A 13,130-nucleotide genomic window follows, 5' to 3' on the forward strand; every position below is an offset into this window, starting at 1 on the left:
GGTGGAGGCGGGCCTGCCGTACATGTCTCGCTTTGCCAATTAACCGCAGGAGCAAATCAGCGACGTGCACCGTGCCGTGGTTCGGGGCCGGCTGCGGGAGGTGCAGACGCTGATGAGCCACCGGTCGCTGTCGCTAGCGCGGGACTCCATGGGCTGCACACCCATCCACAAGGCGGTGATGCACGGCCACATGGACGTCGCCCAGCACCTTGCAGAGAACTTCAGGGACTCGCTCAGCGCCAAGGACATCGTGAGTTGCACGCAGCATACGGTTGTTCGTGAACGACGCAGCCACCGGCCTCAAGACGCGAAAGGGCGCTTTTCAAACATCGTCGTTACCAGGAGATCCAAATTTTATTGTCGGCGACGAATTGCGATGACAGTAGGCGTACAACGTTGGTTATCTTCTTTTTCGCCAGGATGGACGGACGCCTCTCCACTACGCGGCCGCCATGAAAGACGGCCGGAAAATGTACAACATGCTCATTGCAGCCGGCTCGCCAACGACAATCGTAGATAGCGTGAGTACCGGCAAAACAGTTTGATTTGGTTTGAGCGCACCACAGGGAACGCCGACAGCATCGATATTTGTCGTCGGTAGCTCTGGTAAAACTGGTGACGTCTGATTTTTATTATTATTATTTTTTGCTTTATTTTAGGACGGAGGGGGATTTATACTCATTACACGGACTTGATCAAGTAGCCGAATTTCACTGACCACAAGTTGGCCACATTACGATGCAAGAAACAGAAGCGGGACAGAGCTAAGGGACGCAACCAAACGCAATACTAAGTGTTCTCGTCGCATTTGTTTAATGCCAGGTAACACAATGCAGTTTCCCTGTCGCAAGACAGAGAAACTGCAAAACTGAAACTGCAACTGAAACTCGATTTCTGCAACGAACATGGGGCAGCATGAACGCTATTGAAAAAAAGTAAGGGACTCCTCGTCGAAAGCCTGCTCGTTTGTAGCAATCGCTGCGCACTTTGGGGGGTGGGGGGGGGGGGGGTGGGGGGGGGGCAATGACGACTGGTCCCAGCTGCGGGAACTCATTTCTCTTCTGCTTCGCGCAGAAAGGCAAGACTGCCGACTACTACCTGCAATATCCGGAGAAGCTCGGGATGGACCAAATCATCAAGCGCAACCAGCTGGCGAATGCAACCCACCTTGGCAACACCGTCAGCAGGCTCAAGGCTCTCGCACCACCTGCTTTCCAAAGTAAGGCGCCCCAAAACTTCCAGCCGCCGGCAGCTGAAGTACGCAGCGTTTTATTTTGTATCTTGTAAGCAAGCAAGCCTCCCTAATGGGGCTAGCTGAGTAGCCGAAATGATGAATATCCTGCCTGCAGGACAGTAATTCTGTGATTCTTCTCTGGTCGTCAATAATCTTCCGGCAGTATTTGTTCCTGAGTTCTTCGACGTCATGCTGTATAGAGAGAGGAGGCAGGAGGCTGTCCGAAGGTCCTTATACCTCTGGACACACTCTGAGTCTACTATACGTGCTCAAGTTGCCTGAAAGATTATCAGTTTGAACATTTGTATTTTCTGCCATCGCGGTGGCTCATTGGTTATGGCGCTCGGCTGCTGACCCGAAAGACGCGCATTCGATCCCGGCCGCGGCGGTCGCATTTCGATGGAGGCGAAATGCTAGAAGCCCGTGTACTGTGCGATGTCAGTGCATGTTAAAGAACCCCAGGTGGTCGAAATTTCCTGAGCCCTTCATTACGGTGTCCCTCATAGCCTGAGTCGCTTTGGGACGTTAAACCCCCATAAACCAAACCATTTGTATTTTCTTTTAAGGAAGGCAAGTTAGCTAAAAGACAGGGAACGTAAAAAGCTTACGGTGTACCGGTTTAGGCTTATCGCATCAAGCAAAAGTGTACATATGTACGAATGGAAACGCGGTGGCGAAGGAAGCTTCCATAGAAAGTGGCGAAGGAAGCTTCCATAGAAATGCCTAGTGTGCCGCTTTGGTGTATCACCTTTAAATGATTTTTCTTAATTCTATTGTCGTTATTATAATTTGAAAAGTTAATGCCTAAAAATGCTGAATTTGGATTTTGCGCTAACTTCTTCTATATCATGCAAAGCCAACTTGCCCGACAACACGCTCTTCTGAAATGCTGAATTGTTGCACAGAAGAATGCAACCCCGCACCTCGTGCAATAGCCACACACTAGAGATTTCATTGCTGAGTTGCGCATGAGTATTTCGCATACTTGTTATCTTACAAAGCGTCCGCTATAGACTACAAAGAAAAGGCATGGTACCAGGCGGTAACAAGCATGAAAACAGACTAGAAAAATGTACGTACAGTTCCAGACATAGGCAAGCTGAGCGCGTTATTTTTTTTAAGTACAATTACGCCTGCTCTAACAGAAATGACGAATCACTGTGTGCAAATGAGAAACAGCGGCAACGACCAGTACCAAATACACATGCCGAACTTCATAATTTTCGTTAGGTTACACATAAATACTGTTAGAAGGCGGTAGCCTTATATGTTTAACCCCATCTCCACCTCTGCGTTGTGCACGCATTTTTAAATTATGCGATATTTCCTCTCTTCCCTCTCTGTTTTTTTTTCAGAAACCATTGTGAACATGCACGAGAGGTACCAGCATTTCAATGGTGCTTTGAATGGCAACCACGAGTCGCATGTGAATGGCGACGACGAGGTGAGGCTCTCAGAAGTGCACGGAGAATTTGGGCGTAGAACAGTTCACTGTGCAGATTGCTTCAAGTGTGAAACGCAAAAATAAGGACCTCTCACACTCCTAAAATAGTATCCTGGGTGCAGTGCCGACAACGATGAAGCTAATAAGAAACTTATAACGAATTACTATGTATTTCTTCAATGTATTCTCATGCATGAAAAAAAACTGTAGACTCAGTCAGCATCAAAAAGCAGGACGCTGAAAACCTGAATGGTTCTTGTGAAAAATGCTTCATACCGATTTTAGTGACTGACCGTCAGTAAAAGAAGTGTTTTCAATCGCAAGCCTAAACTTTTACAAAGATGTACTTCGCAGCAGCTGTGCGGCTTGCACAGGTATGCTATCTGCTAAAGACCAATATTCGCTACCCTTTAAAGCTCGGGAACTGCCATAGCTATCCTTCGTGTACAACTTAGCATTTCATGCTTTATCTGGCTGTCAGAGTCGCGTAAGTCGTGTATATTTCTACCCACAGCCTATGTTCAAAAAGTCAAATTAAGCTTAAAACGCAGTGCAAGAACTAAAAGTACCTTAATTAATTTATCTAGCTGCATAAACAGCACTTATTTCAAGTCATGACGCGTTTTGTGAACTGTTTCGAAGGCAAACATTCTAACCTGTGCAAAGATCAATTCCTGCATTTTGTCATGCTCGGAACTCTTGCGATGCCCACCGTGGGAACGCAGTTTGGGTTTTTTTCAGGCCATATAGGTGTAATAAGGCGAAAAACAACAACGACGCATTTGAACGAACCATATTAGCAAAAGCTGGCAAGAGATCGACAGTTAGGACTGCCCTCCAAACAGCGCGCGATCTTGTAATGCGAGTGCGCTAAACGTGAATGTCTTTCAAGTATGTAGTGGTGACAGATTTTCACCGACGTCTTTCGCAGTCTTGCGCTTGGTGAGCGAACTGCGGATGGGGCTATCTGTGAATCGTACAGACAAATTTAGCGTAAAAAAGTGTGGACATTAGGAGATTGATACTGTGGTCAGAACTATTTTCGTATTGCAACATCGTTATGTGGCCATTAAATGCTAGTAATGATTAATAAAAAATCCGATCGCTAAGCAAAGATCTTTCTCGCCAGGTTTAAGAGTTAATTTACTACCAGTTCTTGCAGAGATTCCCCTAAGAACGTTTTGTCTTTAGTGATCTGTTACAAAAATCAATGTCGAGCGATTTAAACTATACGGAACACTCTTTTGTGAGCGAGTAGGTTCAGTGGTAGGACGTACAACATTGCGAATTGTAGTATTGTAAGCGCTGGCTTCCATTAATCTCCTATGTTATATATATGATTTCCTTCTGGAGAGTTGCGTAGAAACTACGACATACCGAAGATCAGAAAGTTTCATGTGCTTCATGAATTCTCAATCTTCTTTCTGCATCTACCAGAACCAGTCGGAGGGCTCCCAAGAAACTGTAGAGGAGAGGTCTGCCAAGCAGGCCAGCCAAGCAGAGTCATTGAAGAAAGTGATGATGCGGACGAAGCCCATGCTGCCTCCGGTCATCTTGCCGCGTGAGTCACCTTGCTTTCAATAAACAGTTTATCAGAGGTTGAAATATTCCCGGCCGCGGCGGTCGCATTTCGATGGAGGTGAAATGTTAAAGGCCCATGTGCTGTACGAAATCAGTGCATGTTAAAGAAACCCAGGTAGTCGAAATTTTCCAAAGCCCTCCACTACGTCGTCCACAAACCGCCTAAAGTCTGAACTATCTTCTTCGTCTGCCGTTTATGAGCACAAGAAATAGGCCCGCACCGAACAATTCGCTCATGTCGTCAGGTTCGCCCAAGACGATAATCGAAAAGCGCTCTTGAAGCCGACTTTTATTTACCTTTGTTTATTTAGCCCATATCATGTTTCATCGCATGCATGGTATAATTTTCGTCCGTCGAATACAGACTTAAATCATAGGAGAAAAGGACAGGAGCAAGTTTGTGAAATGCATTAAGTCCAGCAGAGAACAATAAATCAGTCGTAATATATTTTCATTCTGAGATCCGCACGTACATGCAGCAAGTTCGTCCCTTTTTTTCTTTTTCTTTTGAATTATGCAACCGCTCCGAGAAAGACGATGTTTCCACCAATGCACGCGGTGCAATCAGCACATCCGCCATTTCATTCTGTCTTGGACGACGAACATTGCGCACCTTAGACCTTAAGCCTCGAAGCTTCCAGCCCCTACAGATCATGTACCCTGGACCTTCGACCGAATTTTACCATAACTGTCCTGCGCCTCCTCCTCCTCCTGACCCCGTCCAGCCTCCATGGTTCTCAGGTGGGGTCTTCCCCGAGGCATCACCGTCGATGCTTTCGCCTTCAATGCCTTCCTCCATGATGGCCCCGTCTGTGTCGCCGCTGTACCCGACGTTCTCTTCTCCGAGTCCTCCGTGCCCCACCTTCAGCCCGAGTCTGACCCCAAGCCCAAACCCTACAGAGCCGTTCCCTTATCCGACCAGCCCGTATCCTATGATGACGCCTTCGCCGCAGTACTGCATGCCTGTGGCTGCACCTTTCCCGTTCGCCGACGCCGTCCCGTGCCCCATTGTACCACCGTTGCCTCCCAGGCATGACGTCTCCGAAAGGAAGACTCAACGGGGGCCACGACGACGGAGCGACGACAACCGCAAGGGCGCCAAGAAGCGCCGCCGGAAATCTCCCGTGGCGACGACGAAGCCCTTCACTCCACGCGTACCATTAAGAAGACAGCGCCGAGATTCAGAGACGCCTTCGTCGACGTCCATCGGCAAGCTGATGGCCGAGCTCGCAGTCCTGGATAAAATGACGAGCGCCAATTCCGTCATGGAACCGCCGTTACCGCGCAGCGTCAGGCCCCGGGCGCTCCTGCTACCTCCTAGGAGTATAGGCAGCCTGTCTAGAAGAAGCTTCTTTCGCAGGCCCCGAGGTCGACGGCCGCCGGCAGATGCATACGAAAACGGCGGTTGGGACGTGTGCGCGCTGAACGCGTGCGTTCCTGTCGCCCTAATCGTGGCCTGTGTGCTACTGATACTGCTGGGCACTGCCAACCGCCTGCTGCAGATGGTCTCCAACGAGTTTCCTTTCGCTGGAGCAGCTCCGCATCGTCAGATAGCCGGCGAAGGATCCAGCGGTTCCGTGCCGCACGCGATAGGGCTGCCTCGGGGATTGGGAGCGTCCCCGACTTCCCTACCGGGCGCTGCCGAACTGCGCGGTGACTGCGCCACAGACTCGTGCCTATGGGAAGGCCAGTACCTTTTGGGGAAGATAAACTACAAGGTGTCGCCCTGCCAGGATTTCTACGCGCACGTGTGCTCGGACAACTGGTTCAAAGACAACAGGAACTTCAACTCTCACCCTTTCGCGTACAGGGCTTCCTCCGCTATAATGTCTGATTTATGGAAGCTGCTGCAGAGGCAATCCATCAACGATAGCACATTTGCAAGCCACGCTGCGCTAATCCTGCGCCGCTGCGTCCCTGGCCCGGGCAGAGAGGCGCCAGACTGGACCATCCTGCTCAAGATTCTCGCTGACCTCAACATTGCCGAGTGGCCGTACGTCGACGCACTCCCGACTGCAGAAATCCATGACATCGCAAAAGTAGCCGACAAGATGCTTGGCTTGTCGACCTTCGTCACCATGTCCGTGAGGGAGCGACCGGTGGACCGCGAAATCGTGTTACACCTTGACTCGCCACCCATACTGCTCCGGCGGCACGAAGACATTTTCCAAGGCGAAGACCTCAAGGCGTACGAGGCCTTTGTCGCCAGGGTTCTGTCGCTGTTTAAACCGGCAGGCTCGTCTACTCGAAACCTGGTCCTGGAAATCGTGCGCCTGGAACAAAGGCTGAGCGACGCGGCTGCCCACTCCATGCGCAGCGTGCCCGTGCTTCATGTTGTGCGCCCGCTGATGCAGGTCAGGTCGTACCCTCACTGGAACTGGAATCTGTACTTTGCGTACTTTCTCCGAGGCAACGAGGGTCGTCACTCCAACTCCAAGCTTGTCTTGCTAGACGCGACTTATTTCGACCGGCTTCCAACCATCTTGTCGCAGGCCAGTTCTAGAATTCTAGCAAACTACATCGGATACAAGCTTCTCGTCCATCTGTCACCGCTGTTACCTTCGAAGGCTGCCGAATTCATGATCCCTTTGAGCCATCAGTACCACTCGGCAGGCGGCGTTCCTCCGCGCATAGAGGCATGTATGCACCTTTTAGAACGACTGTACCCTTATGGAACGAGGGTGCTAGTCTGGTCCACAGTCTTCCACAAGCTCCCTGGCCTGCTTTCTGGAATCGTCATTCAGGACCTGAGTCATTTAGAAGAGCTCGCGCGTTTTGAAATGAGGCAAAGCGCTGCCACAGCCCCCTGGTTGTCACAGGATGAAGCGGATGTGGCCGTGCTGAAGATGGAACGCCTGCATGCTGTTCTGGTGCCAGGGCACCACGACTTAGAGCTTCACTATCCGCTCATCGAGCAGCCGTCCGTTATACCGTCGTCCGCCGGAAAAACGGCAGCACTCGAAACATTTTACAACCTCATGCGTACTCTGCGAGCCCAATATTGGTCGACAACGAACCTGACCTGGTTCCGCCAACCACTCCTGCCATCGGAAAGCGCTTTCCAGGTTGGCTTTTCTTACGACCCGTCTCTCAACCTGGTGTCCGTGTCGCCCGCCACTGTCGCCTTCGTGGTTGGTATCTCGCGCCGTCTCGACCACACCGCGGTGCCTTTCTTCCTGGGCCAGCTGCTCCGAGGCATGTTCTCGGTCATGGACGTGCGAGGCAGCACCGTCGACGCGGACAGAGAGTTTCGCACCTGGTGGTCCTCGACGTCCGAAGACCGCTTCCTGGGCAGAGCGAAATGTTTGCAGGCAAGACCGCACATTATGAATTGTTACTTGTAGCTGTGTCTTGCCGGTAGTCACTTATCGGGAAGAAACGTGGAGGCTAACGAATAGCGTTCAACTTGAGTTAAGGACAGCGCAGCGAGCTATGGAAACAAAAATTATAGCTAGGTGCAACGTTAAGAGGCAGGAAGAGGACAGAATGGGTGAGAGAACAAATGCAAATTAATGACATGCTAGTCGAAATCAAGAGGAACAAATGGGCTTGGGCAGGGCATGTAATGCGAAGGCAAGATAACCGATGGGCATTAAGGGTAACATACTGGATTCAAAGGGAAGGAAAGCGTAGCAGAGGGCGGCAGAAAGTTAGGTGGGTGGATGAGATTAAGAAGTTTGCGGGGATAGGGTGGCAGCAGCTGGCACAGGACCGGGTTAATTGCACAGATATGGGAGAGGCCTTTATCCTGCAGTAAGCGTAGTCACGCTGATGATGATTTTTAGCTAAGCGACGCTGCTGCGGTTTCGATAAAGTACAAGTCATTGAGATGTGTAGCTAGATCAACTTTACAACTACTAACACTAATAACTTTGCAATGATATGTACACAGAGTATCAACACCCACGGCTTCGCTGAAACTGTAGTAGCTACCTCCAAAAGAAGTCAATTTTACGAAGCGCTCTACATGCCGTTCACAAATGCCCGCCGGAAGAAACAAACCAATACTTCGTATCCTTATCTAAATTATTCTTCCACCGTCCGATCCACTGTACGCTCGGCAATTATCGTTCGTGTACAACCGCTGCCAGTTGCAAGAAAAGCTTTCATTGCCGCCATGACGAAATTCCAAATGGAGTTGCTTAAACACCAAGGACAAGTGATCTGCCTGCAATGATAGCTTATAGCGTTTAAACTGGCTGTCTCGCTGGTGATCTGGAATCGGTCTGATCTCGGTTTTAGGGAACCCCAGGAGGTTGCACATTTAACGGAACGTGATCCGGAGTTCCCGGGTTCGAACCCAACCGCGGCGGCTGCGTTTTTATGGAGGAAAAACGCTAAGGCGCCTGTGTGCTGTGCGATGTCAGTGCACATTAAAGATCCCCAGGAGGTCGAAATTATTCCGGAGCCCTCCACTACGGCACCTCTTCTTCCTTTCTTCTTTCACTCCCTTCTTTATCCCTTCCTTGACGGCGCGGTTCAGGTGTCCAACGATATATGAGACAGATATTGCGGCATTTGCTTTCCCCCAGAACCAATTATTATTATTAAGTACGGGTGTTAAGGAGAAGTAATTTGCACCTGTTCTGCATTTCCAAACTCCAAGCTCGCAGAGCGTGTTCATCGCTTACTTGGAGGCGCAAATTATTGAGTCGGTCTTGCAGCATATCATAAAATATTACTTGCTACATGTGCTGCAGACGCAGCGGCATGTGCTTTTTATGAAGGCATTAGAAAACACAGTCGCTGTGAACTGCACATTTAAAACAGGCGGAGAGCACAAGAAAGCCGCGGCTGTCCCGTGACTACAGCGGCCATATCTGTCGTATACCAGGCATCTAACTCGAATGTTCTAGGCTTTGGTCTAGCTGCGATGACTCGGGCTGCCGGCGTCATGCCCCGGCATGACCTACTTGATGCAGTGCGGGACCGCGCAGTGGCCCAGGGACCCAGCTGGGTCTAAAACTCACTTGCTGAATAAAGTTTTTCTGTCTGTTTGTAGACGCTGAGCATTTAAGATGCGCGGCTCCTACTGCAGGGCAGCTTCGGAACAGCGGCCCGTCGCTTTATCAAGGACGGTCTGGCCACGTCGGCGTTCCTCGAGGAGAACGTGATGGACGGGGCGCTTCTGCGGCCCCTGTACAGCATATACTCGCGCCTCGTCAAAAAGGGCGAAGAGAGCGCGGCCATCGCGGGCCAGCCGCGCTCGCTGACGCTTCGGCGTCTCTTCTTCATCAACTGGGCCACCACCATGTGCGAGCCTCCGCAGGCGGCCGATGTGTTGCGCAAGAGGCTTCGCCATAAGATCCGCGTGCCGGCGAGGCTGCGCGTCAACGTGGCGCTCTCGAGGTTCTTGCCGTTCGCCGAAGCCTTTGGGTGCCCGTCGGGTTCCCGGATGAACCCCGCCAGGTCGTGCTCCTTCTGGTGATGCGCGCTGCCACGGCTTGTCTCGCCTCGTCAGGTTACGGGGGACTTTCTCTCGAACTAGAAATATGCTGGCAATAAAAGAAAGGAGGACGAAGTGTTTGCGGTATCAACCAATGGTCACAACAGCTCGTCTGAACTGCAGCCAGAACACCGAAGGTGGAATTATGTTTGTAGCAGGCAGTTCTGTACTACAGGCGTCCGCAATGGCTGCCGTTCAAGCTCGCGCCGCACTTTTACGGTTCGCCTGTTTTTTGCATTGTGCATTGCCAATATTTTTGCCAATATGCTTTATACCATTTATTTTTTGTTTCCTTTTTGGTCGTGTATGTTTACTGCATTGGCTGTTGTGTTCTTAAAACGCTTCGTGCTTTTATTTATCACGCACTTTAGAATCGCAGTAGAAAAGATTTCCTTTTTCTTGTCGCTACGCAAACTACATGCTAGCTCGTGCGCCGAGGTAGCGTATCACATTATCAGGATAGGAAGGATAAGCGTTTGCCAGCATGAACCACATACCTACAGCCTTGTTCTCGAAACAAGAGCTCGTCTGAACTGCAGCCAGAACACCGATGGTGGAATATATTTGCAGCAGGCACGCCTGTACTACCCATCCGTTACATTCCTTGCAGTTCGTTATGTCACCCAGAAATCCGAAAAGCAAAGCTGTAACGCATAAGAACTCTCCGCCTGACGAGCACGCTACCAAATATATCCAGCCATCACGTTCCGCTGCACTGCACGCAGGGGCTCGCCGGTATCAATGTAGGCAATTCACTCCCAGCGACAACCTTTAGCATGTCATAAATGCGCAGCAAATGCATTTGGTCATTTTTTTATAAGCACTGTGAAAAATGAAAATGGTAATCTATCCTTGAGAAGTGCGTGTAGCTGGGCGTTTTGGTGCGTATTCAGGAAAGACGCGGAAGCGAAAAAATAGGGACATGGACGTCCCGTTCCCTCAATAGGTCCATGTTCGTAATTTTTAGCTCATGTTTCTTTCCTGAATCTATCCTTGCTCGACATTAAAAGCTAAGTAGATAACGCTATGTGTGCGGCGGCGGCGCCTACGAAACCGACTATGAGCCAGCATCCCTTTCTCGAAAGACAACGAAGTTTGCTTACCCAGTGACTATCCTATATACACTGTTTGGATCTGCACCAAACACTGGCCAATCCTCCATCGTGGGTACGTGCCATCGCTTTTGAGGCAACAACACTAACAACTAAAGTATACAGGAGGAACTTGCATAGCCGAAGCGTACCCAATGAGCAAAACGATGTGTTAACTGTAAGTCAAGTCTCCCGTTTTCAAGTAATTCACAGCAAACTTTTTTCAGCATCAGGACGCCGCTTCCCGAATCTCGGTCGATGTCCGATAGCGGGAATATGTACCGTTTTCCATTTCAGGATAGTGTCATCACCCACCTTACTCACACCACATTCGTAGCCAGCAAAAAAATCCTATTGTGATAATTACAACAGCATAATAGAAGTGCGCGATATGTGAAAACAAAGATGTGAAATTACAAGCCACTTAAGAAACCGTTCTTGCTTTAAAACCAGCTGTCACGTCGGCGGTGGTGTCAACTTATGTGTGTTGGCGTCGCACTTCGACCGACCAATCTGTGCCGCGCATCAGTGCGGTTTTGTGCGCTGTTTTGTCTGTGCTGAGCCTTAGTTCCCTTATATCTCGCTTCAAACGGCCATAAGTACCGTATTCGACCGCGCAGGGCTGGAGGTGAACTCTGCCAACATCCGCAAGTGGATCGACGAGCAAGACCTGCAGAAACTCGAGGGTGCCGTCTTCGAAGGCTACGGCGAGCGGATCGCTCAGGAGCCCTCCGCTCGGCACGAGCAGGTGAGGGAAAGGGTATTCCGTTATTTTAATGACACTGACTGTGGCGCCCGTCGCTAACCCTCCTCGTCCAGCACGTCCTCAACATGTGAGCGTCACTCGTCTTTAGCTCCTTTAGAGTGCCGACAAGAGCTGTGGCTGGTTATAGGCTGCGCTGAACAGCGTTCTAATGGAGGAAATTTAGGAGTTTCAAGTAGGAATGCATTTACATTATTACTTTTAATGCGTGAGCAGTAGCGGGGACATCTTGCGGAGAACGTGAAGTTCTAGAAGTTAAGCCCTGCTCACCGGATTGTGAGCAAACTACCCACCATAACAGATGGCAGTTAAATTAATGATTCGTCGCAAAAGGTTCCCTAGGAAAAGCAACCTTGGCCGCGCAACCCCCACCGATGGCTGCACCTGTCATCGTAGGGCAGTGGCACATTGCTTAATTAACCGCTGCACCACTGCGCCAGGATGAGCATGTGGACTCTCAGGGATATATGAATGAAACGTAGAGAATGATCGATGTCGCGGCGTTAAAAGAAGATGACAAGAATGAAAGCGCTAAGAACGAAAAATAAAAGAAATTAAAAGAAATCGGTGCACGGTCAATGAGCGTAGTTCGTAACTGCGACAGCTCACGCAATTCCGTTGTGTCGTCCACGCGAGCGCCATTGAGTTTTTTCTAGGCTCCTAAAGGCCCCTCTTCAATGCCCCTTGCGACTGTTCCGACATTAACAAGTAAAATTCGTTCAGTTGTTCGTGCGAATAGCGTGACAGGATAACAGAAAGATTTAATTTAAAAATTTTGGAGCAGTCGAGCCGGAGTAACACGTGTCTCTCGCCTGCTACACCACACTGATTATAGGAAATGAAAAATAATAAAACGCGGTAGGCAGTGAGGACCGGAATCGAATACGTGACATCAATCGATGCTGAAGTAACGACAGCTTCACTGAATTCATCATTAGAGCCACCGAGCACACGTCGTCCCTGTCAGGTACCAGCCTTCGCAGTCAGGGCCACAGAGCATGCTCACGCGCCGAAAGGTGCACCGCAAGATTGCAGGAAATGTGGTCTTAGAGATGTACAGGTTTTCTCGCAACCGCGTTGAAAAAGGGTGAACGTTTCCGTGAGCTGAACCCGTTCTCTTTCTCGCGGCAAGGTCGAGCAGTACCTGAGGTGGGACGTTCCGCGCCTGCTGGAGCGCATCCAGGCTATCCACCGGGCGGTGTCCGAAGACGACGTCCGGACGCTCGAGAGCCAACTACAGAGCTGCGACTACGCCCTGGCCCGTGACCACCTGGGAATGACGCCGCTGCATCGTGCTATCGTCTTGGGCCGGCACGATGTGGTGCGGCTACTTGTCGACCGCTTCCCCGAGACCATCAATGCCAGGGACAGGGTGAGCACGAGAGAGGATTGCGTAAAACGCGATTGCGCTGTCCTGGTATTGCATACTGAAGCTAGGGAAACAACACACTGCATTCACTCTGTGTTGAGAATGCCGTCATTCCGAAAGATACGTCCTTGAAAAAACAATATTCGTCAGAGAAGACTCTGTGGCAATAGAGCCGACCATAATTTGTATAATCCGCAAGCAT

The 13,130-nt window shown here is 50.2% G+C and overlaps 1 protein-coding gene across 1 annotated transcript in view; it reads left to right on the forward strand.

Moving 5' to 3' along the window:
• The window catches only part of LOC144125314 (uncharacterized), a 55,209-nt gene that overhangs the window by 7,388 nt on the left and 34,691 nt on the right, over positions 1–13,130 (forward strand). The window contains exons 6-12 of the mRNA XM_077658579.1: positions 50–250; positions 420–521; positions 1,075–1,219; positions 2,590–2,678; positions 4,116–4,239; positions 11,417–11,544; positions 12,692–12,931. Of these exons, the coding sequence (XP_077514705.1) occupies positions 50–250; positions 420–521; positions 1,075–1,219; positions 2,590–2,678; positions 4,116–4,239; positions 11,417–11,544; positions 12,692–12,931 (1,029 nt within the window). The remainder of the gene's footprint in view (positions 1–49; positions 251–419; positions 522–1,074; positions 1,220–2,589; positions 2,679–4,115; positions 4,240–11,416; positions 11,545–12,691; positions 12,932–13,130) is intronic.

This window comes from Amblyomma americanum, chromosome 3, assembly GCF_052857255.1.
Source record: "Amblyomma americanum isolate KBUSLIRL-KWMA chromosome 3, ASM5285725v1, whole genome shotgun sequence".
In the NCBI taxonomy this organism is placed as follows: Eukaryota; Metazoa; Arthropoda; class Arachnida; order Ixodida; family Ixodidae; genus Amblyomma; species Amblyomma americanum.